This window comes from Helicoverpa zea, chromosome 19 (assembly GCF_022581195.2).
Source record: "Helicoverpa zea isolate HzStark_Cry1AcR chromosome 19, ilHelZeax1.1, whole genome shotgun sequence".
NCBI lineage: Eukaryota > Metazoa > Arthropoda > Insecta > Lepidoptera > Noctuidae > Helicoverpa > Helicoverpa zea.
The window spans coordinates 8,240,991-8,268,658 of NC_061470.1; the positions used below are offsets into that span (position 1 = coordinate 8,240,991).

Sequence of the window (27,668 nt, forward strand, 5' to 3'; positions counted from 1 at the left end):
GGGTAGTGTAAATACCAAGGCTCAGGCCCAAGTTCACCGATATTATGAACGTCCGTTTTTCTTAAAACAACTGTTTACTTACTAATGACTCTTTGTACTAAGCAACAAGCAACTGTAGGAATGCCTCATGGTATGGCCGTCTTGTCTATAATCTATAGGATAGCTACAATGCTGACATCAAATATCATCAAATAAAACAACTATTCACCTAAATACTAATTTATTTAAAGAAATCCTGAGCTTTTAGCCTTGTTCTCTTAGCGACATTGATCTGTAGTAGATTGTCAGTAAGGTCCTCAGTGACGCCGGTGTTGTTGACGCTGCCGGCGCGGGAGGGGCGCGGGGAGGGCCGCGCGGGGGCGACGAGGCGGCGCTGCGGGGTGGGGGTACGCTTCGGCGAAGCATGGGACAGTATGCCCATGTCATTGGGAGTTAACCTCAAACGAGGTGACAGTAAGTGTTTTGCCGCCAATTTCCGTGCTGCCGGTGACATGCTGGCCAGTCGTTCGGTGTTCGATCTGAAACTTTAAAAAGAAAAAGTAGTTTATTCGATTTTTAAAGCTGGGTTTAGTTCGTGCCAAACTTAATGGCAGATTGAAGCATCGTAATTGACAGCTGTCATCGGAAATGTGTGCTCTGAAGTTAGTTGCGAGCCGCCATTAAGTTCGCCGTGAACTATGCTATATACCTAGTTACAAATACTGCCTACATCTACCCTATGAAGTTTACGGTTAGTCAATATGAAACACTTACGGCTTAGGGCTTGACACTTCCTTAACCTATCTTACAACTTGTTTGTTGACTGTAATTAAACAAATAGTTCAGTGTGACGACGATGATGATGCAATTTTTTATAATTTTTATCAGGGGCCCGATTCTCCTAATTTTACTTAAGCGACATACGATTCACGTTCGACTCGATTCGACTGCGATCCAATCCCGACTCGATTACGATTGAAGCGTATGTGGCATTCCGCTATTTTTTCTTTGAAATAAACGTTTTTATCCTTTTCTGTCATTCAATAATGAATCATTTTGTCTGCAAATGATTAATAAATATGATGAATGATTAATAAAACTACCGTATAGACCAAATTCACCAAAATGGCAGACCAATCGTAAACCAATCGAATGTCGTTGGAATACGATTGGTCTTATATTAGTAGCAGAATGCCCGATATGGTTAAAACTGCTATTGCGATCATATTGCGATTCAATTTCTATTCGATTTTGACAATATTAACTTAGGAGAATCGGGCCCCTGTATGTTTTTTAATCAATTGATCCGATGTTTTTAAGTTATCTCTACTAATTATCGTCTAAAGCCACACGGTGTGTCTATTATCTACAAATGCTTCTAATGACGAATCGTTCCTATTTTAAACGGTTTTATTTAGCTCACCCCGTTTGTTTTTTTATTTATTTATTTATTTATTATTCTTGGGTCAAATTTAGTAATTCAAATTTAAGTACCTTCCTGTTGTCAGATTGATCTGAAATTTGGTACACACCTTCAATTCCGATGACAATACAATATAGTAATATCAATAACATTGTAAATCCAAAATAGCCGCCGGTAAAAAATGGCGGATTACATATTTTTTCCACAACCCCTTCAATATGGGTATCAAATGAAAGGGCTACACAAGTAGAATACTGTCAGCAACCCCAGCGGGGCCCAGGCCTGCGGGATTGTTCAAAATCAAAATCAAAAGTCATTTATTCAAACTTGGCTGCAAAACAGCACTTTTCGAACGTCAAAAAAAAAATTAGCTCGAAAGAGTTACCGTGGTCCTGGTACATAAAAGGCCTACGACGAAACACAACGGTTTTTAGTCAGTAAGAGACTGGCACTCCCTCACAGCTGCTGACTACCAAAGTATAAAGATATGCTTTGCCATAGGTAGGATTTCAGAGGGCCCCACGTTTTTATTTTAGTCTAATATGACCGGGACCACCTACGTAGGTTTATAGGTAAGGACTTAACAGTTTTTTTTTATTTTCTAGTTTCAGTGCACATAAAGTAAAACCGTTTAACTTAAAAGTTTTTTTTACCGATTTTTTTTTAATGATAACTTGTGATCGTTGTAGGTTGTTGAAAACAAAGCGTTTACATAACTTTCGTTTGGCAGCATATTTTTCATCATTTCAGTTTCCAGTCTAATCACGAATTCAAAATAGTAACTAAGTTGGATTGCTCTGCGCCAATTTTTATCAGATCCTACGTTGAGGCCGTAAAGGCACCATCACTATTGATTCGATTAGGAGAATGAGGGAAACTACAATATTCCCAATCCAAAATGACGTGTATGTTATTTATTTATTTAAAATACTTCTTGCACAAATGGTACAATGGCGGACTTAACGCCTTAGGCGTTCTCTACCAGTCTACCTTTGGGTGGCGGAGAGAAAGCGTTGGTAGGTGCAAACAATACATGTACAGAAATATGTGTATGTTACAGAGGAAAAGTATGCATTTTTGTTTGTTTAATGAATAAACTGAAAAACTACCTACCAATTTGAAAAGTTCTTCCACTGTTCGAAAGCTACACTCTTACCAAGTAACCATAGGCTTGACATTTGCTATATTTTATCCTGGTACGGGCAGTAGTTCCCACGAGACGCGGGTAAAACGGCTAGTAGACTATATCTAATCCAGGTTCGAGAATAAGGTGGTTACCTAGGCGTGGGCGGCAGTTGCCTGGGCGTGGTGGGGCGGCGGCGGCGCGCGGCCTGCTCGGCGAGCTGCAGCGCGATGCGCTCGCGCGAGCCCCCCTCCAACATACGGTATGCAGCCCCTGCGCCGACACTGAGAACAACAAACGAAAAGTTTTTATAACTTGGTGGCAATGTCTTGAATCGGTGTTTCGGGGGGCTTTAAGCTGTAAGTCCTGGCTGTCATTGACCATCTTTAGCAGATGTTACCGGTAGCCAGAAGCCAGTAAGGCTGCCAACCAGTCTTACCAAGGGGTATTGGATTGCCCGGGTAACTGGGTTGAGGAGGTCAGATAGGCAGTCGCTTCTTGTCAAATACTGGTACTCAGTTGCACCAGATTAGACGCCGACCCCATCATAGTTGGGAAAAGGCTTGGGATGGTGATGGCCATGTATTAAATAAAGCAGAGAGATGATAAAACTCAAAGAAGACAATGCAGTAAATAGTCATTAATATTTTTTCTTCTGTGGTATCATCGAGTCGTTAGTTAGGGTAAGACAAAAAAATCTGCATTAAAAGTTCATTGTTACTTACGCAGGCAAAGGCGTGTCCCCCCCATCTAGCCGGAATGGTGTCCCCTCAATCTCCCCCCACGTCATGAGCGGCGAGGCGTCGGGCCCCTCGCCGGGCCGCGGCGACGGCGTGCCCACGAAGGCGTAGCCGCCGCCCGGCTCCGCGCTTATGCTTACACCGTCTACTCCTATCTTGCCTGTTACGCTTGCGTCCTGGTGGGGAAGTATTAGGGATTTTAAATTATTGGTGGTTGAGCTTGGATTTAAAGTGGTGGATGTTGAGTAAAGATATACCATCTTAAATGGACTCACGACAAAGTTTTTAACTAAGTCTTTTGAAGCCGCGTTCTAAGTTCATATATTTGAGAACTATTGGTAGCCTAGGAACATAATATAAAATTTTGAAACACTTTATTTAAGTGGAGCAAAAAATCTTAATACTGGTTCTCATAAAACTCGATGTCGCTGACAACTAAATTCCGAGTACAATTACGTGCGTCGTGCACACTTGTGGTTATACTCTTTTCCAATCCCGTCTCCTGCTAAAATAAAAAATTGCGCAGGAAAAAGTTTGGCGAGAACTATATTTATTATTGCTTTTAGTCTAGTTTTATCGGAAGGGTAAAAATACTCATCATACAAGTTAAGCAATTTTTTCTTCATGCCTACCTGACTCCTAGCAATAGCGCTGATAGCCTCCTTGTTCTTAACGTGGTCAAAGGGCTCCACCTTGAGCCGGGTGTTCTGGTGTATGAGCTCGGGCTTCGGCGGAGGCCGCTGGGACTCCGCCCCGTCAGGCACGTACATTATGTAGTTCTTCGCTTTGTAGCGCCATGTGTCTAACTGGAATACAATGATATTTTTTTAAAGCCTATTTCATCTGGCAGAAAAAATAACTATGAATGACTTTAATTGAAAAATCAACATACATCAAATACACACCCTTATATACTCTCCTTATAAGAACCTTATATTCTCCTGTCCTGTCATTAATGTACTTCTTTGTGTACTCCTCAAAACACTGTTTTATGTTATACCTCTATATCCTTCCTCATGAGGGGTTCATAAGGAAGGATATAGGCTATGTACTCCCTTATGTACTTTCCTCTTTCTATGTATTAACTACAAAATGAAATCAGCAGATTGCTTATCCAGTATCTACATAATATTCAGCAATACCATAGTTCCTCCACCAGTAACCAACTTCCATTTATGTAAATTGCATACATATTTACCTCATGTGGTCTCTCAGTCTGGTCTGCCTGTTGCTCTATAGAAGGTAAGGCGAGTGCTGCGTCCGCGATGGCCGCTGACGTCACTTCCGCCTGAAGCTGTGTTGCCAGTTTAGCTGCACGCTTCTTATTCTCCAGGGCGATGACGCGGTCGTAACTCGCGTTGTCTTCGCTCGTGTGCGTGGATAGGTATGAATCTGTTGTATGGGAAGTGGACTTTACAGACTGTAGATGAGAATTAGAGTAATATGGTGATTATGCAATAGGATAGCTTTTAAGTTCAGCCGGTAGAAAAAGGTAACAATCTCATCTATGTATTGTATTAGTGATTACATCAAACACATGTGTCTATCTCTCTATGACCCAAACCTACACAAAATTGCCTGTTAGATAGTCTGCTGATCTTGAATTCTGAGTTTTTTACAACATGAAAAATGTTAATTAATAAAGACAAACATCAATGTGGGTCAAGTGTTAAAACACTTTACCAAAAATTTGAGTGAGTAAAGAGGATCTTACCTAAAGAATGATTGTCTGTGATGTCTTTAGTTTTGTCTCTGGAACTGCACTCTGATTCTGTGTCTGATCTGTCGCTTCTTATTGTAGGTGCTGCCGGGGAGAACGGCCGGTCCATGTGAGGTGTGTCAAATGTGGCCGGGGAGTTATCTGGAAATAGAACAATATTGTCTTTATAATGTAAAGAATTAAATAGAAGAGATAATGGTAATTGATAAGTAGTTGTGAACCGCTGGGCCGATTGAGCTGATTTTGGTTTTAAAATGTTCGTCGTAGTCCAGGGTAGGTTTAAACGGTGAACAAATAAAGAAAAAAAATTAAAAAGTATTGTGTTGTGTGTTTGTGACTTACTAAATATGCCAATAATTAGGCGGTACGAAGTTTGCCGGGTCAGCTAGTAATAAATATTGTTCAATTTGTAGCTTCTTTAGTTCATCAATCATGTAAATAACTTTTGTCACAAACAATATGTCATATTTTTATTATAGTACACATTACACAATAATTTGATAATTAAGTAAATATAGTATAGTGTATTAAATATATAATTTAAACCACCTAAATAGTGATAAATAACTTACAAGGTTCTGTGGGTGGTCTCTGGCCATTGTACTTTCTAGTCAGTTCTCTCAGACGCGCATAGTCTTTGTTCTCTGTAGCCTCCAGAAATTCATTCTGTGCTTTTAGTTTCTCTAAGTCAGGGAAAAAGTCCCTTTGTATAATTTTAGCTATGCCCTGAAAAACAATGTAATTTGGTTTTGTTATTAAAATATCAGTGTATTTCAACTTACTAAATGCCTAATTGGAATATAAATATACAATGGTAACCAACATTTGATGCTGAACCAAATCTCTACTCGTCTACTTATCTGTGCTCATTATGAAAAAACAATGTTGATGAACATTGGCACTATGCTAATAAGTCTATATTTACTTAAGTTGTCCTTTTGAAGTTCTGAGTTCATTGTTTGTGTAAAGCAGGTACTGTATGTAATATGCATTTAATATTGCGTATTGTGAAATCATATTTTTCTGGGTAAGCAGTACATATTGTCAAAAGTTATCGTTATAAACGTTGTCTTATTAGTGTACCATGTTTAATCTCTACAAGCAGTGATTTCTCAGTTTGTATAAGCTTTAAAGTCATAAAATACTAACCTCGACATAAACGTCTTCATCTAAAACTTGAGCTTTCTTCTTTTCCTTCTTTTTAGGGACTTTTGGAACCTTAAATATAGCACTCTCGTGTTTCAATAACTTCATATTTTCTAACGCCGCTGCTCCGGGTCTAGGGGTTTTATTATCTCCCGACATGACGGCGAGTAAGTAGTCTAATATAAATATTGAATCTTTTTACACTCAAGAGAAGAAAATAATGAAATAATCACGAAAATAAATAATTCGACATCACATTGCGAAATTGACAACAAAACATTACAAAAAATACCACGAGCACGAGTGTCAGATGTCAATCATGTTTGTCAATGTCAGTTGATATGTCATTGTCAATTGATACCAAAACTTCGGAGTAAAATCCGGTCAAGTACGAGTCGGACTCTCGTGCGAAGGTTTTCATACCTCTTGCACTATGTATTTTTTGTTATAGAGGCAACGGAAATACAGACGGAAAGATGGACAGCGAAGTCTTATTAATAGTATCTCGTTATACCCCTTTGTGTACCCCTTGCCCTTGGGTGCGGAACGGGTAAAGACAAGCTCAAAGAAAAATTATCTTAAATTGTTTCGGTAATTTTGTGACTTGTTCTTTCGTGGTCTATTAAACTGTTCAGTGTGCCCATTGAGTTACCTACTTAGTTGATGTGGTAGTGGAAGTACAGTATCACAAGATCAGGAGAGGCCTACGAACGAATTAAAATTAGCAGAATGTTAGTCAAGTTGCAAAATACGTACCACCGGTAGGGCCGTGAGCAAATCGACGGGGCGCTAAAACCACAAACCTTCGGAAACATAAACAGGGGCCCGATTCTCCTAAGTTAATAATGTCAAAATCGAATAGAAATCGAATCGCAATATGATCGCAGTAGCAGTTTTAACCATATCGGGCATTCTGCTACTAATAAAAGACCAATCGTATTCGATTGACATTTGATTGGTGTGCGATTGGTCGGCTATTTTGGTGATTTTGGTCTGGTAGTTTGCTGTACAATCATTTTGCAATCGTAAATCATTTGCAGACAAAATGATTCATTACTGAATGACAGAAAAGGATAAAAACGTTTATTTCAAAGAAAAAATAGCGGAATGCCACAAACGCTTCAATCGTAATCGATTCGGGATTGGATCTCAGTCGAATCGAGTCGAACGTGAATCGTATGTTGCTTAAGTAAAATTAGGAGAATCGGGCCCCAGAGCGTGCACATGTTCTCACATCAATAGGAAGAGGATTGTTTCGTTGTAATAATTTGAATAAAACTTCATTGTCACTTATTATAATTATAATTAATAATATATTCACTACCTATCTAATTATATGCTTAATAATCTACCTACTTAGCTTTAACTTTATTTTTATTTTTCTTAAGAATATATTCTTTGATATAGAAGTCTGAGAATAAAAATAAAATAAATATGTTGTGTGGTAGGAACATGAAGGATACCCATTTGGGGTATTCGCACGAAGGCTCGAACAGCACGTGGCCGAAGTGTAGGATTAGGAGGACAAACTGCAACTGAAAAAATAAAACAGTGTTAAAATTACTACTAACTTATCTTTATTGACTTTTAAAATATATTTCTAAGAGACTTAAAAAGCGAGGCATTGGCTGAACCCAAGAATATGGAAGACAAATATTTTGGAAACAAAGTGCGTAAAGGCACACATAACTGTATTGCCAGGTTCGATCTAGGTATGCTTACTGTCCTGAAGAGAGACAGAAACGTTAATTTTCCGATTAGTGTATATTTAATGGCTAAGTAGATAAGGTGACGATTCCTTTCCGAACTAACATGTGCCCTACGTTAACACAGCTATACTTACAATTTGCAGCTGCGTGATGTACTTCTTCCACCACTGGCGCACCCACTGCGGGCGCTCGATGGAGACCAGGTAGTACGAGTACATGACGGCGTGCACGATCGAGTTTATGAAGCCCAGCATTATGCCGTGACCTCCTGCGAAAGAAACAAAAAAATGAGTTAATTTCCCGACGCTGAATCAACTTATCAAAGATCTTACAAAGGCTCCAAAACTATAGAACCCCTTTAAACATTCATTCACTCCTAGGAAGCTAGACTATCCCTGAGTAACATCAACTAGGTTTATATTTTGGCTAGGTACGGAGAAGTTTCACCGAGACACGAGAGAAACTGAGGTAAACAGCTAACAATTAGGTTTCTTATTCATGTGCTCACATTATGGTGTAAGAAAATGAGCAAAGTTTATGTTATACGGATATCTAAAGTGTTGTATGATTCAATCCACACATACATGGAAACAAGGATCAACTAAAATGTTCAAAGGATATTAGCAATTCTCTATCCGGCCGAATGGTTTCCCTCGTCGCAGGCGCGTTATGCCACTCGACCCATTTCGAGCACGCGATGCCATTGCCACAACTCTTGCGCAAGATGACAATCTACGCTGCTATGAATAACTACCTATTTAATTTTATTTACTATTGTATAGCTAAAATAACCCAAATAAAATATACTTTATAATAAATAGTAGTTTCTTAAACTCTGGAATCTACCTATTACGATAAAGTTACGGCCCATCAGAACCATGTTACTTTCTAAAGAAGCCTTGTTATCGTCGTCAAGTTGTAAACTATTAGTACTTATAAATAAATGAATAATCGCATCAAACATTTATCTACTAAGTATTTTTATTTGGGCTGCCAGGACGGTTGGCATTCTTTGGGGGACGATTATGAACGATTATGAATAGCAGTGGACGGCAATCAGCTGATAAAATGATGCTGAAAATGTATTTAATATCTTCTATGTAAAAGGTGTCCAACTTACCAGGTACATATTTGGTGCCAATATACCCAAGTATACACATTCCTAAGTGATGGTAAACGTGTAGGAACGATACTTGGTTGAACTTCTTCCGTAATACGAAGAATACCTGTGGAAATTAAATTTAACACATTAGTTTACATTTTCAGCTCAACCTCAATCAGATTAAAGGCATATGAAGCGAAAGGTTTTACTACTATTTTTTTACCTGATGAAATCTTTGCCCAAAGCCAGAAAAGTGCATGGTGTTGAAAAACTTATGTTTAAGCAATTCTACAACTGGTACATTCTTGTAGTGAGCCCGTTGGTCTAGTAGTCGAATAGCGCGGCCGCTGTGCACGGTGTCTCGGGTTTGATTCCTGGGCTGGGTCGGGCCCAAATTGCTTTGTAGGTTTTAAGAAACTTTCACAACGCAGCCCGGAGTCTCGGTCTCTCGGTCTCCGGAGTCTCGGTCTTGCCTAATCTCTCTCTGGTTGCCTCGGACTATGAGAGTGAGAGAAAACAGAGTGCACCTGTGTCCACGCCAATGCTTGTGCACTACAATATGTACGGTGAAGCTTACTTATCTCCTTTGAGAGAACAGCTGCCATGCGAGAAATTGGTAGAACACCATTAATTTTGTTGTACGAAAATTGTTTACATACCGTATCCAATAGATCGATAACTTTGATCATGTAATAGAGCCACACGTGATTGACGACGACGCGCTCTAGCGGCGTGTCCTCATACACAATCTTCTGGCACCACAGGCTGTAGTAGCCTGACAGGTACAGCCTGGACAGACACTGGAACCAAAACATATATGATTAATATTATATGTTTCTGTTATAAGGGCCTCTCATTTTCATGATAACTCCTGCAAAACACCGGCATTTTAAAGGCAAAACATCTTTTATGTTATAAAAATGCACTGATAACAGAACAGACCTACGTTTTCTATACTATCTATAATAAAGAGGAAACATTTTTTGTTGGTCAAGGCTCCGAAACTACAGAAACCATATTGTAACTGCTGGGAAGCTACATTATCCCCGAGTAACATAGGCATTTATCCGGGTAAAAGCAGTAGTTCCCACGGGATGCAAGAATATGATAAGGTCTTCTATTGCATTAGTGTTAGGTAAGTAATAGTGCAGTCATTGAAGCATTATTGCTACGATTTTTTTTACTGTGAACCGATTTGCATGAAATTTTGGAATTAGGTTCATCTTACCCTTAACTTCAAAAGTGAATATGATTTGAACTCCGCCACCCCCCCTGGGGGTGGTTGCCACCCCTTCTTTGGGGTGAATATTATTTTTGCAAAATAACCTCGGATATCGATAGAAGACCTAATTTTAAGCAAAAATTGTCTTTAAAGTTTTAAAAAAAATCCAATACTTTTCAAGTTATTGGCAATTGAAAATTCGCAATTTTTTCACGTTTTTCATCGGTTTTTTGCAAATATCTCCAAAAATATACGTTTTATCGAAAATGTATAAAGAACAAAATTGTAGCAGGTAAAACAACGAACAATTTGTTTTTTTTTATAAAATGTCCTAAGTGCAATATTAAGCTAGATATTAAAGATCAAAGCCGTTTTTTATTTTGTCTGAAATTTAATCGTTGTGGTCAATGCCATGTAGCGGCGAGTAGATGCATTTTATACATTCTAATACAAATGGGTTTTGTAGTGCTTGAAATAAGCTTTAAGATGAGCACTATTAAAAGTCTTTTCCACGTAAAATAAGTGAGCTGTATTGCAAATAAAGGGAGCATCTTATATTTTTTCTTTTAAATCAATTGGTTTCATAAGTGCCATTTCCACCAAAATTAAAATTAATCGTATTCCGCCTAGGATTAACTTTATTATGAAGAGTTTGATAGATAGTACCAGTTTGGCTGCTTCAGGACAGATATTTTTCAAAAAAGTCACGATTAACGAAAAGAACAAAATTTCAAATTAAAGAAAAACCCACTTGTTTTTCATAATATCTCAAAAATTACGACAGATACGTAAAAAGTGTACTGAAAAAAAAAATTAGGTATTATTCTGACAAAAATTTGGTTTGTTTGTTTTTTCTGTCGAACAAAAATTGACGGAGATATGATTGTTTAAAGAGCGCGTGGCAGCGCAATCACAGCCTCTCTTAAGCCCTTTAACCCTTCACCGTTTTAGAAAAAAGTTCTTTACTATATATTGCAATGATGGATGTTGTAGCTCTCTTAATTACTTTTACAGTGGTTTTTTATAAATTGTGATAGCATGAAAATTGAAGGAGTTATGGTCCAAAAACTTGTCATATTTTTTTCTACTTAGTAACTGAAAACTTCGGAGTGTCAATATTTGGAGCAATGTGAAAGTAGGCAGTATAATAAAGAGTCACAACTATTGTAATGTGTATATATGTCACCGGAAAATAATAAAACTCGTAAATTGATCAACTTACTAAAATAATAGATGGCATAAACTACGTCGATTAAATTTCAGACAAAATAAAAAACGGCTTTGATCTTTAATATCTAGCTTAATATTGCACTTAGAACACTTTATAAAAAAAGCAAATCGTTCGTTGTTTTACCTGCTACAATTTTGTTCTTTATACATTTTCGATAAAACGTATATTTTTGGATATATTTGCAAAAAACCGATGAAAAACGTGAAAAAATTGCGAATTTTCAATTGCCAATAACTTGAAAAGTATTGGATTTTTTTTAAAACTTTAAAGACAACTTTTGCTTAAAATTAGGTCTTCTATCGATATCCGAGGTTATTTTGCAAAAATAATATTCACCCCAAAGAAGGGGTGGCAACCACCCCCAGGGGGGGTGGCGGAGTTCAAATCATATTCACTTTTGAAGTTAAGGGTAAGATGAACCTAATTCTAAAATTTCATGCAAATCGGTTCACAGTAAAAAAATTCGGAGGTTAGACCGTATTTTTCGCTTCAATGACTGCACTATAACAATTGTTATCAATTTTATTTTTTTGCGGTTTCTGTCAGCTATGGTTAGTTCGTGGTGAGTTGTGATAACGTATGTCGAATTACCTATGCTGAAAAAATATTTATCTATACACATATACCTGTTGTAATATGTACAACGAATTTGTTGTTTTGGACATAAAATATGATTGCATGCAGTGTCCTCTAGATTCACCTACTGAGTCCGCCCCAAAACTGTGTCCATTTCGACCGCGCGGCCACCTCATAATTTTTGATGAAACTTTGCCAGGAATTAGTAGTAATTTGTTACTTTTCACTCCTCTTTTCCTGAATTTGTTACAAAAAAAACCAAGACGCTATGACAAAGAACAGTTGGCCGCTAGAACCGCCACTTGCCGTAGTCATCGCCCGTGATTACTCAGAAACTATACAATGCAGATAGACGAATGATACATCAAAAGAAAGGTCTTAATTTGTTAAATTTGTTACAAAAATAAAAAAGGTCAAAACGTAGATAAACAAAAAGTTATGCAATGTTAAGTTTTCAGGTTATGAGTAGGTAAGTATATCACCGTAGCTACCAAATTAATAGAGGCTAATGTGTATAGAAAATTAGTCTTTAATTTGTTACAGCGAAAAAAGACAAAAAAATACTAGAAAGTAGGTTCAATAATATGTTAGAGTCGTTTTTAGTTGGCCGCGCGGACGGCAATATGCCTAAAATACAATTTCGTTTTTCTCGTTATTAAAAGTAGGTTTAAGCTTAATTAGAGTACTAATCGATGGGTAACGTAACCTAGTTTGAATAAATATAGCGAATTTAACTGCAGCATTCATGTTTTAGGAGATATTTACAAAAACACAGTGGTATGAAACTGTATGAGAGTAGGGTGTCCATGCATTTTCACATATTCGAAATGTTCGTTATTCACGTCTTATTTTTTTAGGGAGAGTGCATACTTTATAAAAATCAAAGTCACAAATAGATAGAAAATATGATGCTCAGACTCCACTTTGTAACTTTTGAAATTCCATGTACAAGGTAATCTAGTAATGAGCCAAATCTTTTCTCTTAAAATATCCACCCATTTGTACTTAGGCAGTATTTTATATTTTTTAAATGGAGTGCATGTTCTCAAGTCATTTCTTTTATACAAGACATTTAATGGTTGCATTTTTTTCCAGTCATAAATATCTAATTCGAACTTGAAGTTTTTTGTATCGTTTTCACTATGATGCTGATTAGACTCGACATGAGAATGTGATATTTTGGATGCAGTTCTCGGGCTATTGCTTGAGGATGATGATGAGGATGACGAGGACGGACATACAGTTCGCTGCTTGCATTCAGTGTTTAGAAACTCCCTGAAATTTCTTTTCAGTGACATGTAAAGAGCTGCTGGTGTCATAAGATTATCCAAATCACTTGCAATTTTATCAAATAAAGGGTCATTCAGTTTAACATCCAGTAGTTTGTCGGCATATTTCATAAAAACTTATCTCTGTTTTGATTTCTCAACAATAGATTTTCGTCCAGCTTTACCCATTTTTGCTGCAATAAAAGCAATTGATAATATAATACAAAGGTTAAACATCCGTTGCCTGCATCACAAACAAAATATACATACTGAGGTACTACAAATTATTGCTATATAAGTAGGTACATATTAAGGGCAAGAACTTTTCTTAATTAATAATTTTATAACGAAGAAAAGTCGTCGTTATTTGACAGACAAAGATGCAGCGACTTATTTTAAAAAGATTTCGGTCACTAACGGTCAGCACTTCTATGAAAGAAGTGTGCAATTATATTTTGCAGCTAAATTAAAAGCTAATGTAAGTTATTAAGCTAAGAATATTTTTAAGAGATGACCACTTTTGAAGTGAAATGAAATCACATTAAAATTTATTTATTTATTTATTTAGGGATAAAAAACAGTTACATAATAAAACTTATCGGATAAATTATATTAAAACTAAGTTAACAATCATGCAACCCATACCATTATCCACAAGTTAACAAAAGAAAAGAAAAAGAAAGTATGAAAACTGATTACACTGACAAAATTAAACAGTAGAAATGAAGTATATAAAAGTACTTAGTAGATTTGCGGTTGATTAGCCTATAATTACAATTTCAGACAAAAGTTTAACAGCTTTAATTTTAAACTGATTATGAGCTAGATTAAATATGTCAAGTTGTGTGAAATGCGAGTTATATATGTCCGCAAGACGGCGAAGAGGCACACGCACTCCAGCATTCGTTTTGCAGGACTCAAGATAAAACAGATGAAAGGCGCGCACTCTGCGCCGGATGACAGTTCTGGGTACCGTATAACATAATTTATTGGTTAAATCAGTACAGTCGAATCTATTGTTACACAAACCATGTAGCATCATAACAGACAAAAACATTCGCCTGTGCTGTAGGCTCAAAATATTATATTTTTAATAATTGTGTGTATGGAATTTTTGAGTGATAACACCTATAGTTCATAGAACGCAGAAACTTTTTCTGCACCATTTCTAAACCAGAAATATACTTTTCGTACAAAGGATTCCAGATGGGAGAAGCGTATTCTAACTGAGATCTAATTAATGTTTTGTAAAGCAGTAAGAACGTAGAGGGACGCACAAAGTCACGAGAGGATCTCATGACAAAACCGAACATTTGAAATGCTTTGTTTATTATTGCATCATGGTGAGCGTCAAAGTGTAGACAGGAATCAAGTATTACACCCAAATCACGTACAGATCGCACAGTCTTTAGGGGTACGTCGTTAATGGAATAAATGTGGTTGATTTTATTTTTGTTCTTAGTGAAGGAAATAGCATGACATTTTGGGAGACTAAGAAAGAGTTTATTAATAGTACAATAAGCAGGCCCGCCGTAAGCGGGCGTGCAGCGCGTGCACAGCACGCGGGCGGCACGTCCTAGGGGGCGGCAAATCTAGCGAGTTATCACGTAATATTTAAAAAATACAATATATTTTTACCAATGATTTGATTTCAATATTTCCGAACACAGCAATAGCGCTAAGAATATTACTTACACTGCCGGTTTCAATTAGGTACATCTGTTGAAAGGACATTTTCAAAATTAAAGATTCTTAAAATCGATTTAAGATCAACCAGTGGCGTAGCGTGGGGCAAATGCTATTTAGGGGGCGGCAAAATTAAACCAATAAAATTTCAGAAAAAGCCGCCCTAGCTTTGGTCGTCTCCTATCAATTTTGACTGTTTTACCCTTTGCATCCCCAAAAAAATTCGCGCTCGCTGCGCTCGCAGCTCCATGTCAGATATCGCATTTTATCTTTGTTTAATTGTTGAGGCATTCAATTCCGAACAACATTTTTCGCGCACGTCCGTTATGGCTTTTTATGATAATATGTTTACTTCATGAAAACTAAGGAAAAAATCGCGCTCGCTTCGCTCGCGGCTTTTGCACTTCACTTCTGTGCATATCTTACTTTTTGACTTAGCTTTGTTAATTAACAGTGGTTTTTATTTGTTTTGTGTCCTTAGACTAAAAAATTTTCGCGCTCGCTCCGCTCGCGCTTCCTTACATATGAAATGTGCCTTGGAAGTTTTCAATGGGAAACCCACCAAGTAACATATTTTACTGACTTTAAACATTGTTATAGATATTTAAGTGCGTTAGTTTAAGTTAATCACAATCTTTCAATACATAGGGGCCACTTGGGTAATGATTGCACTGCATTGATGCCCTAAGCAATTGCTTAGTTTGCTTATGGGCTAACCCAGGACTGCTTAGGTTACTCTGAACATTTCAAGTAAATAAAAAGTTATGTGTAATGTATGTTATGTATTGCAATAGTTATTTATCCAAAAGTAGGTGGGGTTTCTGCAATCAGAGCGGTGCATGTACATATTTTTTTCTGTTGGACAAGTAAGATGGATATGAATGGGCGGGGAGGGTCCGGACCCCCTGGATCTACCCTCCCCCCCCTTATATATTTTTTGTCAAAACGTATGTAGTCGTAGGGCGGCATAATCAGTTTTGCACGCGGGCGAACAAACAGCTAGCGGCGGGCCTGACAATAAGTGTGCAACCTGTTTAGGTTATCTTGAAGTAGTAAGCAATCTTCTATAGTTTTACAAGGAGAATAGATTTTAATGTCATCTGCGTACATTAGAAAACGAGAGTTGACGAAACATTGTTTAATGTCATTTATAAATAAGTTAAAGAGAAGAGGACCCAAAATGGATCCTTGTGGAACTCCAGACGTAACAGTTACAACCTCAGATTCATAACCATTAACGACGACTTTCTGGGTTCTGTTAAAAATATAAGACATAAACCAGCGCAGTAAGTTACCGCGTATACCGTTGAAGGCTATTTTATCCATTAGTATTTTATGATCCACCTTATCGAAAGCCTTCTGAAAGTCTGTGTACACGGCGTCTACTTGAATTCGTTGATCCATGTGTTCAAATAAATCATTAGTGAAAACCATGAGGTTTGTTGTGGTGGAACGACGTTTAACAAATCCATGTTGCTCAAGGATAATATGTTGATGAATATGAGGATATAATGATCCGTGCACCAGTCTCTCGAAAACCTTAGACAAGGTAGAAAGTATTGAGATAGGGCGGTAGTTCTCCACATTACTTTTATCGCCACTTTTGTAGACTGGAGTAATAAAGGCTTTTTTCCAGACAGCGGGAAAAACACCTTCTCGTAGACATTTATTAAATATTATGTACAGGGGTGTGCAGAGGCTTTCATATAGTTTAATGAAGAAACTAGGTGGCAATCCATCGGGCCCAGCTCCTTTGGAAGGATCTAGCGACTTTAAAGACACACTTATGGCATCTTCAGTCAGGTGAATGTCTGATATGCTTGATACATGATCCAAGCACGCAGTAGGTGGCTGCCAAGTATTTGGATTAAAAGAGGAGGGTTCGTAGACGGAACAGAAGTAGGTTGAGAATAAGTTGCAGATATTAGTGGGGTCGTCGGAGGTAATAGTTCTAAAGCACATGTTGGAGGGTAGTTTGGCCTTGCACTTTCTAGCTGATATAAAAGACCAGAAGTACTTAACATTTTTGGGAATGTTGTTTTCAACAGATTCCATATACTTCCGGTAGCATCTAGCACAATGATTGTGGAACAAATTGCGATAGTTGGAGAAGGTTAAATAGTCTGAGAGATTACTATAGATCTTCCATCTGACCCATGCACGTTCTTTTTTCTTTAAAATACGTATCAAAGATGGAGAGAACCATACCGGATAGTTAGCGTTTTTAAAGCGAGTTAACGGAACGTGCAGTTTTACAATGCCGTATACTGTTTCATAAAAGGTATTGACAGCTTCCTCAGAGGATAGGTGGGAAAGTGTTTTAACCCAGTTGATTTTATCTAGCTCAAGCTTTATTTCATCAATATTTGCTTTATGGAAATTGTATCTTTGGACGGAGTGATATTTCATGGGAGCAAATAGCATTCCCAGACTAGTCAATGTACAGAAAGGAGGATGGTGGCTGTCGGGGTCTAGTAGAGTATTACAGGATATTGTCTGGCAATCTACGTTAGAAATGAGCAAATCCAGTATTCGACCTAATTTGTTTTTAGTGGCGTTGTATTGAGTACCACTAACCAGTCCCATAAAATTTAATAAGCCGCGCCCAATCGAACTTGAAGCTTGAGCAATAGCATAACCATCTTGGTCTGACCAGTCCATATCCGGGATGTTAAAATCTCCAAGAAAGAAATATGAGTCACAGGTGGTGTCATTAGCCAGATCTTGTAGCATGTCGAAGTACTGTAAATATGTGTCTTCTTGTGTTCGTGGCGGTATGTATGTGGCACTAATAATGTGGTGTGAGTTTTGTCGTGCTGAAGGCAACTGTATCGCAATCTGTTCCACTTCAGAGTGGACAAAGTGTGTCATTATTTTGGTGGGTCGCAGCTCACGAAGGACGGCCACTAGAACGCCTCCCCCCTCGCGTTTTTTAGTCGCTAAGCGGTCGCGATCAAGTCTGAAGACGATGTAACGGTTGTCAATAAACTCACTGTCCTCAATGCTAGGAATAAGCCAGGTTTCCGTCAACACAATGACGTCATAAGAGCATGATAATATATTCATATAAAGAGTATGTAACTTTGTGCGTATTCCTCTACAATTCTGGTAATATATCACGATATTATTTAAAGCCATTATATAATAAAAAACAATAAATCTGTATAACCTATAACAATTTTAGACACTGTGATGGTGCACATCTTAATATAATTATAAAGGAACAATCCAGCAAACTATTAAAATGAAAACAGGACCGAACTATAAAATAGAAAATGTACTGATTTATCTTTTGTACATACGGGTATAAGTTTTTAACTACTACACAGTCGCTTACTGATGACATAAGGTAAACAATTTCACAGTACGATAACAAAAAATCAAATAAACAAAAGTATAATAATCTTAATATGTAGGCGCGGATTAGTACATCTGAAAAAGTTGAAAACAACAGGCAAAGGCGATATGTCCAGCAACCATTAAAATATCTAAAGTTCCTTAGCATCAGTATCAGTAGGGGTTTTCTTGCCACTAACAATTTTACCCAGATCAACATTAGAACGTATCGCAAATGCAGAGGTTCCATCTTGCTTGCGCACAAGTATCGTAGCATTTCGTACCCAAACATATTTAAAATGTGGCAGAGACTTCATGAATTTCATGTCATTTTATATATACTTAATTATTATAAGGACACAGTTTATTACTTTATACAAGTCATCATAAAATTGAAAAAAAATAAACTTACCGCAGTCGATTTGGATCCCTCTGCAATACACTTTTTGGTGGTGAGTTCCAACATACAGTGGGCACAACTAATAACTAAGCACTTTTGGACACTACTGGATTTATAATGATAATTGTCTCAGTAACTTAGTAGTATGAAAATCATGGGAATTAAATACGTACGAGTACCTATACACTTCAAAATTCAGCACAGGAATTTATTTGCAACAAAAAAATATCGTTTTTTAAACCGCTTGCGACAAATATTTTTAACAATAGATTGAAAACAAAAGAGATTATTTTTCTGGAATCGTTCCCATCATAAAACACCTGCGGAAAGTCAATGAAACTATTTTTTTATCAGTAAACGGGTACTTTAAAGAATTAAGAACAATGGACATCAATATGACCGCAAAACGAACCGCATATTTGTTCAGAATACAAAATTAACAACATGCCTTTGTACTAATGTAATCATGGTACTCTACTAGTATGCACTCTCCCTAAAAAAATAAGACGTGAATAACGAAAATTTCGAATATGTGAAAATGCATGGACACCCTACTCTCATACAGTTTCATACCACTGTGTTTTTGTAAATATCTCCTAAAACATGAATGCTGCAGTTAAATTCGCTATATTTATTCAAACTAGGTTACGTTACCCATCGATTAGTACTCTAATTAAGCTTAAACCTACTTTTAATAACGAGAAAAACGAAATTGTATTTTAGGCATATTGCCGTCCGCGCGGCCAACTAAAAACGACTCTAACATATTATTGAACCTACTTTCTAGTATTTTTTTGTCTTTTTTCGCTGTAACAAATTAAAGACTAATTTTCTATACACATTAGCCTCTATTAATTTGGTACCTACGGTGATATACTTACCTACTCATAACCTGAAAACTTAACATTGCATAACTTTTTGTTTATCTACGTTTTGACCTTTTTTATTTTTGTAACAAATTTAACAAATTAAGACCTTTATTTTGATGTATCATTCGTCTATCTGCATTGTATAGTTTCTGAGTAATCACGGGCGATGACTGCGGCAAGTGGCGGTTCTAGCGGCCAACTGTTCTTTGTCATAGCGTCTTGGTTTTTTTTGTAACAAATTCAGGAAAAGAGGAGTGAAAAGTAACAAATTACTACTAATTCCTGGCAAAGTTTCATCAAAAATTATGAGGTGGCCGCGCGGTCGAAATGGACACCCAAAACTATATGGAAAAATTAGGAAAGCCGACCCCACTACCATGTGGGATACATTATGATACATAGCAGGAAAGAGAGAAAGCTTATGAATTTCCTACATTTTTACATTATTATCCAGTTAAGATTTGAAGGTATTTACTTACTGATACCATAAATTATTTCAAGACCGAAATTTATGTAAATGAAATAAACTGTTGTTTCTTTCCACGCAATAACTTCATCAATTCTCTACGGCAAGTTATTGAGTATTTGTATTTCGTAACTTTGAGCTAACAAAGTAAACATTTACATAAATATTTGCGGTTTTCACTGAGTACCGGTTTAACGCAAAAGTAACGACGAAAGAGTATTCCGCGTCCTTGAGTCGAAGGGAAATAAGTATTGTTTTGTAGGGCTGTCAATGTACACATCAATATACATTCATCGACAGTATTTCTCTTAACTCAAGTCTCAAATTCACAACCCTTACGAGATCCCTAACAATTAAATCATTAAAAAGAACGAAGAAACCTACACTCATAATGTCGACATATTGTTTACAGGACGAACGGCTTGCGAAAGGAGTCGTGATCCTTGACCATGGCTCTTAGCCTTATTTCCTAAAAAATATATTGTCTAGATAAACAAGTGTAGGTATTTTGTTTTTTTTTTTCCTCAAAAAGTAGCAGGTTCTCAATTCGGATGTTTGCATATTTTTTATATAATCGTATTTGACCCCACTACAATTTTGCTACGAGGAAGATTACGAAAATTTCGCGCCCTTTGTTTCGCTCGTTTATGTCTTTTACTTGCGGTCCCCTTGATCCTTTTGCGTAGGTATACATTGAGATAGTTCTGTCGAATTCGCTCACTTACCTACCTATATTTTTTCTCGTCAATTCCTAAGTACTGTTCATAAGAACATAGGAATTGATAAAGGGTGGGCGTTTCGGGTGCTGTCTTTTGTTTTTGACGTTCGAAAAGTGGTGATTTATTAGCCTTAAAATAAACGTTTTAGAGTTCGATTTTAAGGATATTATGTATTTAGGAATTACGATTACGGTTGAAGAAAGCGGTTGTGATAAATACTTTCATTGGGACGTGGGCAAAACCACGGGAAACAGCTATTTTATTAACATTGCTTAGGTAATATTACTTATGACGATGTAATAACAATTCATATTATGGCCGACATGCATGATAGCGATAAACAGTGACCGCAGCGGACATAACAACAACTAACCGCTTTTTGATAAATAAAACATTACACGTGCGTTATATTGTACAAGCTGTTTCCCACGGCTTTTCTCTCGTCCTGGAGGAACTTTTACCCTTACCTAGGACAAAACAGTCTATATATTACTCAGGGATAGTATAGCTTCCAACAGTGAAGTTGGACCGAATAATGTTTCAAATCGGTTCACTGGTTTTGGAGACATTACGAACAAACAAACAAAAAATCTTTCCCCATTATATATTAGCATAGAAGTACCTACAGATAAACAGTTTATTGCCAATCCATTATGCATGCCACTTGATGTTACTAACTCTTAATTCGTTCATTATTATTAAATCTTGCACATGCAAATAACATGTCTAATTATAATAATTTAGAATACCTATTGATTCACGAAATATGAGTCAATATCAAGAACCGGGGTCGATTTCTCTGCACTTCACGAGGCAGCCCTGCGTATCCTTTGCCTTGGCTCAATAACTTAATTGTCATTTCCTACGCTTTTCACGATTGCAATTACTTGCGTTACGAAAGCGGCATTTCAACGCAACTGGTCCGGCACGGTATTGACTGTAGAACTAACTAGCTAACTGTCTCGATGTATGTAGGTATAGGTATTACTATAAAGGTTTTAATCAATGGGCACTATGGGCTATTGGGAATAGTAGTCCGAAAGGGAGTATTCCTCATTTGATAGGGCTTTGATTTTTCTTACTTCAGAAACATAAATTCATCTTTTTAATGGTAATCTCTATCTAAGATCTATTGCTTAAGTGTCTTAGACCTATTTACTTAATACCTGAAATATCTTGTCAAATATCGATTGCAAGTACCTTTGTTTTTCATTAAGTTATAGTACACCCTGTGCATATTCATCTCGTCTGAGTTAGGTACCTTAAATAACTTAATTGTGAAAATAACTCCTCGATTTTCGTTATATTTGACGGGACTGTATCTATATCTCTGACCAAACGCATAACCACACTTTCGTCAAGTTGGGCTACTCTATCAAAACTATACAAAAAATAAGTTAATATAATGCACACTTACTTGTATTGTGAGATACGCCGACAATCCGATTTGCACTATATTGTAAATGATAATAACGTTCTTCAGCTGGAACGGTTCACGCTTGGCCATGAAGGCGGGGCCCCATGACCGCACGAACTTGTGGTATAGGTACAATATCAGGATTATGGGGACTGGGCTCGAGACTAGGGGGAAACTGTTCGTCCGGGGATCTGGAAATAAAGGAAAAAAGTAAAAAAAATGGAATACAATGTTGTAGGCAAAAGGCTCACCGACATTAACGTCAGTTTTTCTTAAATTAACCATTTAATTGCTTTGAATAGACAGACAGACTCAATTGCACCATATAACTTAACCAAATCATATCATCATTGGTCAAATCAGCGATTTGACAACTGACACACGTTTGAACATTGTTCGGTTTTCATTACAATCAAATGTTGCAATAGCGGTAAGTATGTTACTAATAGATTCGTTAAAACCTTAAAATCGGCAAAACACAGAAACATTTAACAGACATTTGCTACTTTCTAACTATAAGTACATATAGATTCCACGTTTAAACATACAGACTATGTGCACAGGTATTGTCTATTTACTTATATGAAGTATTCAATATTCACATTACAAGACCTCTGCTGACCTGGCGGAGAAATGCTTTACCCGGCGCATGCACATACATATGAATAGCACGGAATCACTGAACTTTACAGTGTCACAGTCCAATTAAAAAAGTTCGCGGCCACACATTGTATCAAATATGTAGCTGTGCATAAATATATATTAACATTATTAACCTATGTAAATGTCTAGGTATTCACTTCGTAGCTTTCATTAAAAAAACGACCATATAGGTAATACTATTTCGCATTCATAATATTAGTTAACGAAATTCTCGAAACTTAGTAATTCAATTATTGTAATTCAATTCCGTTTACAAAAAAATAGCAATACCTAGCAACAATATTTTTAATAGTACAAAGTGTTAAGCAATCTTATTTATAAACATATAATGTTTTTTGCAAACAAATATTTATTAAACAAATGTTAACATATTTACTTTGCAAATAAATGATTTTTATTTCTAAGCTGAATTGATGAAGTGCGTAATAATTTTGCAGATCTAGTAAAACGCATGCATAAGTACCCGAGTATCGCTGAACTTACTTATCAATTATCTACATAATAAGAAACGATATAAAATAAGTCTTATTTAACTATGTGTTCGCATTGAATGGTAGGTAATCCTTTTTGTGGGAAAATAAACCTAGATTCCGGAATCACGAAGAGGTCAGGCATTTGACCTAAAAAACATTATTACGACGCCTCTAAATAAGTGTAAAAACTTAACTTTTCAGGAGGAAAATATAAGATGTGCTTTGCAACGTTTTTATTTCCTAGAAACGCATTTTTTTTGCAAGTACATACCTACCTATTGCATTTTCGATTTTTACCCAAAGACGGCGTTAGAGAATTTTAACAGACACATACTCCATTTAAGTAGCCACTTAACTAAAGGTTAATTTAAACAAACAATAAACAACAGCTTAAAATATTGAAAAATAATAAGGATGCGCTTACCAGCGAGGTCATTGTTCAGCCAGCGATAGTAACTCGTGATATTCCGTATGAGGGCGCGCATGGTGGCTTATGCCTCTGAAAACAAGGGAAAACACATGAAAACCCATCACTAATAAAAGATCTTAGATATGTTTTGATCTGTATTTCAGATCGGTGATCAATAATAGATAAATAACGTCAATTCTTTGCACATACATTGAAATATTGTTTTTTTTTTTTAGGCCGCACGAACTTTGTATATAAAGTTAAATCTCTCAAGTCTAGAGTTCACAGATAAATACCTACATAAACAAAATGAGATGTCTCCACAATATAGCTAAGACTAGTTATTACAACTAGTCTGTAGCTCCGAAACAAACGTTTTCGTTTGTTTTCGTCGCTCGCGCTAGCAGGCTGTCGCAAGAGCACGAACTACTCTAATGTTGCACCCTCACACCTCTATGCAGTTGCGTTTACGCATTGTATATGACGCAGCAACTTGTAAATTACAAATAATTTATACATTTTCTTCAGGTGTATGGAAATGTCACAATTTAAATATTCATGTAAACAATAAATTAAGCGAAGGGTTAATGTTCCCTGAGGAGTAAGTACTTGTGAACTACTTATTATACATTCACAAATCATACGACTAGTCAACGCTCTTGCACCACGAGTTAAAAATAAAATAAAGGCCACAATATTTTTGAGAAAAAAAAAATGTAAATATTTAATTAATTAATTTACATTTGGGACTAACATTATATCATACTATTAGTTGTTATTACTTAAGTTAGTTGCACATAATGTAATGCTAAATGCGTGTGAAAATCTTGAATTGTTATCTCTGGCGCATTTAACTAAAATATACTTTTAGCTTCAACTTGTTTATGTTCAGTTTCTATACCAGACTTTAAACAAAGAATTAAGGTATAATAATTATTTATAATATATTTGTAACTAGATACGTTGTCATGGAAAACTTTTATTTCTTATTTTGTTGTTGTGATTCGGATTCGAAATACGGAAACCTATTTACATTATAATGTGTGTTAAATAATTATTTTTGGTTACCTAGTACTAAAGTCAAATGTATGTGTAGTCTACACATACATTTGACTATTTAAGGCATTGTTTTTTGCATATTCTTTTCCAACCTAGAGTACCTACTTAAAACGTATGAGTTCATCGTATAATAAACTACCACCAAATGACTCGGAAATCGTATTTTGTTAATTAATGAAGGATTCAAAGGAAAAACTAGCACGTTGCGCACGTCTTTTGATTAAAATTCTAAGAGATAGAAATAAGATCGAGTTCTAATGGTGAAGAGAAGTTTAGAGACTATGGACCTGAAATTCATGCAAGCCCATATAGCAAGCTTTATATACTACAAAAATTCATACAGGACGCCATTGACTGATTAAAAGATACATAAGGAAACCTCACCAAGTGTGGTGATTAACGCTTCAATCGTTCTCTGAGAGAGAGAAGGTCTGTGCCCAGCAATGGGACGACAAAAATTCTGATGATGATGATGATGATGATCTCAAGTACATATCTATCTAACTATAAGATTAATTATGTTGGTGAGCTCTGTAACCCAATATAGTATTTCTTTCACAGTTCGTATTACATGTTCCTGGTTTGACTTTTATTTTATGTAACTCATTAGCTTACGCGTGTTCTATGTAAAATCGAAGGTACCTGCTTATGTATGTGTCATAGATTTATTTACATAAGCTAACGGTTTATCATTCATTAAAATAGTTCTATTTATTGCGACTCGTAACCAGACGGGTAAGATTGGAGGGAAACCATTGAGAATAGGGTACCTGATTAGGTATAAAATTAGTTAGAGTAAGTTTGACTACAGAATCTAAGTTTAAAATTTCGAAAATAGGTATCCAGAGTTTTTACTTATCTAGCATAGCTAATTTCTGCAATGCCGGGTATAATTAATGTTCCCAGTAAAATCGGTGTTAATCTGCCCCAACCAAGTCTAGTTAAAGTATTTATACCAAAATATTTACCTAAGGATAAATCGATTAGAACAGTGATGTAGACGTTGTCGATGGTGAACATCGACACTCACAAGTCGTAAGTACGACCGCCTTCGAAACGTAAAAATAACTGAAAATATTAGACAATGTACTCTACCAATAACTAACACACTTGTAAACTATAATTTAACGCAACGCAATAAAACACCGAAACTAACACAAACTAGTTAGAACAATCATTCGTTACAACTTACACCACTGAAGTTAACATGCCGTAAGAAATTGTTTTTGAAACAAACTATTAAATAGCACACACGAGCTCGCTTACTTACATGGTAATAGATCCAGTATTATTTATTTTCTTATCAAAATATCACAGTAACTATGATGACTTTAACTCGAACGTGTAACCCAAGACAAGAGTCGGGCTAGAATGATTTTAATCCGAGTTCTCGCGACGCCGAACGATCGGCATGAATGAATTAAATAAACTGAATTATTTCAATTAAACTCACTTTCTTTGGCACCTTTAATAAGTTCATCCACTCGCATTTAGTACAAACAATGCTCCCGTTTTGGTTAAATGCGATGTATGAATTCTTATTTGTTCTTTCTTTGTAACAATTTAAGGCATTGCCGCTTGAATTGCCTGAAGTTTTAGGTTCGTATAATTAATTAATTTCCTTTGAAATTGGTCGCCAGTACAAAAAGCCATAGCTGGGCATTAACTCGTTAATCCGTTAATCGTTAATTAACGAAGTTAACATTTTGATTAGCGGATTAACTTTTAAGTTAACTTTAAAAAATGTTAACGGACATGTTAACTTCCGTTAATTATGCAGAAGTCCGTTAATCGTTAATCCAATGCCTACTATTAATTTACCGCACGGCTCCGCGGGACGAGGCGCAAAAAGCAGGTTCAGACAAGTGCCGGGCGCGGCGAGCGCGGCGCGTGGCAGCGAGTGAAACACCAGATTTCAGACCAGATTTCAACCGAGTCAAAGGCCTTCACATAGTCCACAAATGCTAGACACAGGTGCTGATTATACTTCTCGGTCTTCTGTATAATCTGCCGCACTGTGGATGTGGTCTATGGTGCCTTCTTCCAAGAGATTGTACGAACACCTTTGACCATGGGCGTAGCCAGCTTTGGGCTCAGGGTGGGGCAGCAGTCAATCTCCGATTTTTTGTATCTTGAGCCGTTAATCTCAAACTTGTTAATCTCTTAATTTGAGAGGTTTATATTTTCAGGTACAGAAAATAAACAATCTCACACAGGATAAAAGCCAAAAGTAAGGGCATATAGTTTTTGAATACGCGAGCGAAGCGAGCGCGAAATTTTTATCGGACTTAAACCAAATATTACGTAAAATTTAGCCCAAACGTACTTAACTTTTTGTTTGTTGACAAATGCAAAAACAAGGGCATATACTTAGTTTCTGAATACGCGAGCGAAGCGAGCATGAAATTTTTATCGGCGTACTTAACTTTTTGTTTGTTGACAAATGCAAAAACAAGGGTATATATCAGCCCCGGATCTTCAATTTTTTTTAGGCGGGGCAAAAACTGAAAAGTGCCGTCCCGCCTACCTACGTACTTATGTTTATTTTCACCAACGAAAGTCACTTTTTTGGTAGGTAAAGGACTTAAAAAAATGTGTCCAAATCATTGAAGGCTCAAACTGTTCGCCAGGTTTAAGTTATGAAGTCGAGACAGACAGTGCCGGCTTTAACTCTACTAGCGCCCTGGGCGAGATTTCCACGGCGCCCCCAACTACAATTCAAACCCATATGAAAAACAGAGACATAATATGTAGTTACCGATTGCGCGAGTGAAGCGAGCGCGAATTTTTTTTTATAGTTAACAAGTCAAAGCAAAAATTACCTAAAATGTAGCCCAATCGTACATAAGTTATTGCTGGTTGGTGAATGCAAAAACACGGGAACACAGGTTGTGATTGCGCGAGCGAAGCGAGCGCGAAATTTTTTGTTATA

The 27,668-nt window shown here is 36.7% G+C and overlaps 2 protein-coding genes across 2 annotated transcripts; both read right to left on the reverse strand.

Annotated features, from left to right (window-relative positions):
* Nucleotides 1–203: 203 nt before the first annotated feature.
* On the reverse strand, nt 204–6,415 carry LOC124639365 (splicing factor ESS-2 homolog). The gene is made up of 8 exons (XM_047176697.1): nt 6,135–6,415; nt 5,558–5,711; nt 4,980–5,126; nt 4,464–4,657; nt 3,898–4,071; nt 3,251–3,441; nt 2,681–2,809; nt 204–524 (listed from the first exon to the last, which is right to left on the reverse strand). Exons 1-8 carry the CDS (start codon nt 6,288–6,290, stop codon nt 221–223), a joined length of 1,449 nt encoding a protein of 482 aa, XP_047032653.1. The 5' UTR covers nt 6,291–6,415; the 3' UTR covers nt 204–220.
* A 1,002-nt stretch (nt 6,416–7,417) lies between these two features.
* LOC124639727 (elongation of very long chain fatty acids protein AAEL008004-like) lies at nt 7,418–26,108 on the reverse strand. Its single transcript, XM_047177187.1, has 7 exons — nt 26,007–26,108; nt 23,693–23,767; nt 22,133–22,323; nt 9,602–9,742; nt 8,961–9,066; nt 7,975–8,108; nt 7,418–7,666 (listed from the first exon to the last, which is right to left on the reverse strand). The coding sequence occupies exons 2-7, from the start codon at nt 23,751–23,753 to the stop codon at nt 7,484–7,486; spliced, it is 816 nt and encodes a 271-aa protein (XP_047033143.1). The 5' UTR covers nt 23,754–23,767; nt 26,007–26,108; the 3' UTR covers nt 7,418–7,483.
* Nucleotides 26,109–27,668: the final 1,560 nt, after the last annotated feature.

Bases quoted from the DNA above. Each gene is read 5' to 3' on its own strand.
- LOC124639365 (XM_047176697.1), bottom strand. From the start codon at position 6,290: ATGTCGGGAGATAATAAAACCCCTAGACCCGGAGCAGCGGCGTTAGAA. The intron at 5,127-5,557 runs GTAAGTTATTTA...TTCTATTTCCAG, and splicing joins GAGACCACCCACAGAACCTT to ATAACTCCCCGGCCACATTT. The intron at 4,658-4,979 runs GTAAGATCCTCT...CCCATACAACAG, and splicing joins CACAGACAATCATTCTTTAG to ATTCATACCTATCCACGCAC.
- LOC124639727 (XM_047177187.1), bottom strand. From the start codon at position 23,753: ATGCGCGCCCTCATACGGAATATCACGAGTTACTATCGCTGGCTGAAC. The intron at 22,324-23,692 runs GTAAGCGCATCC...CTTTATTTCCAG, and splicing joins GCTGAACAATGACCTCGCTG to ATCCCCGGACGAACAGTTTC. The intron at 9,067-9,601 runs GTATGTAAACAA...TAATTTCCACAG, and splicing joins TTATCGATCTATTGGATACG to GTATTCTTCGTATTACGGAA.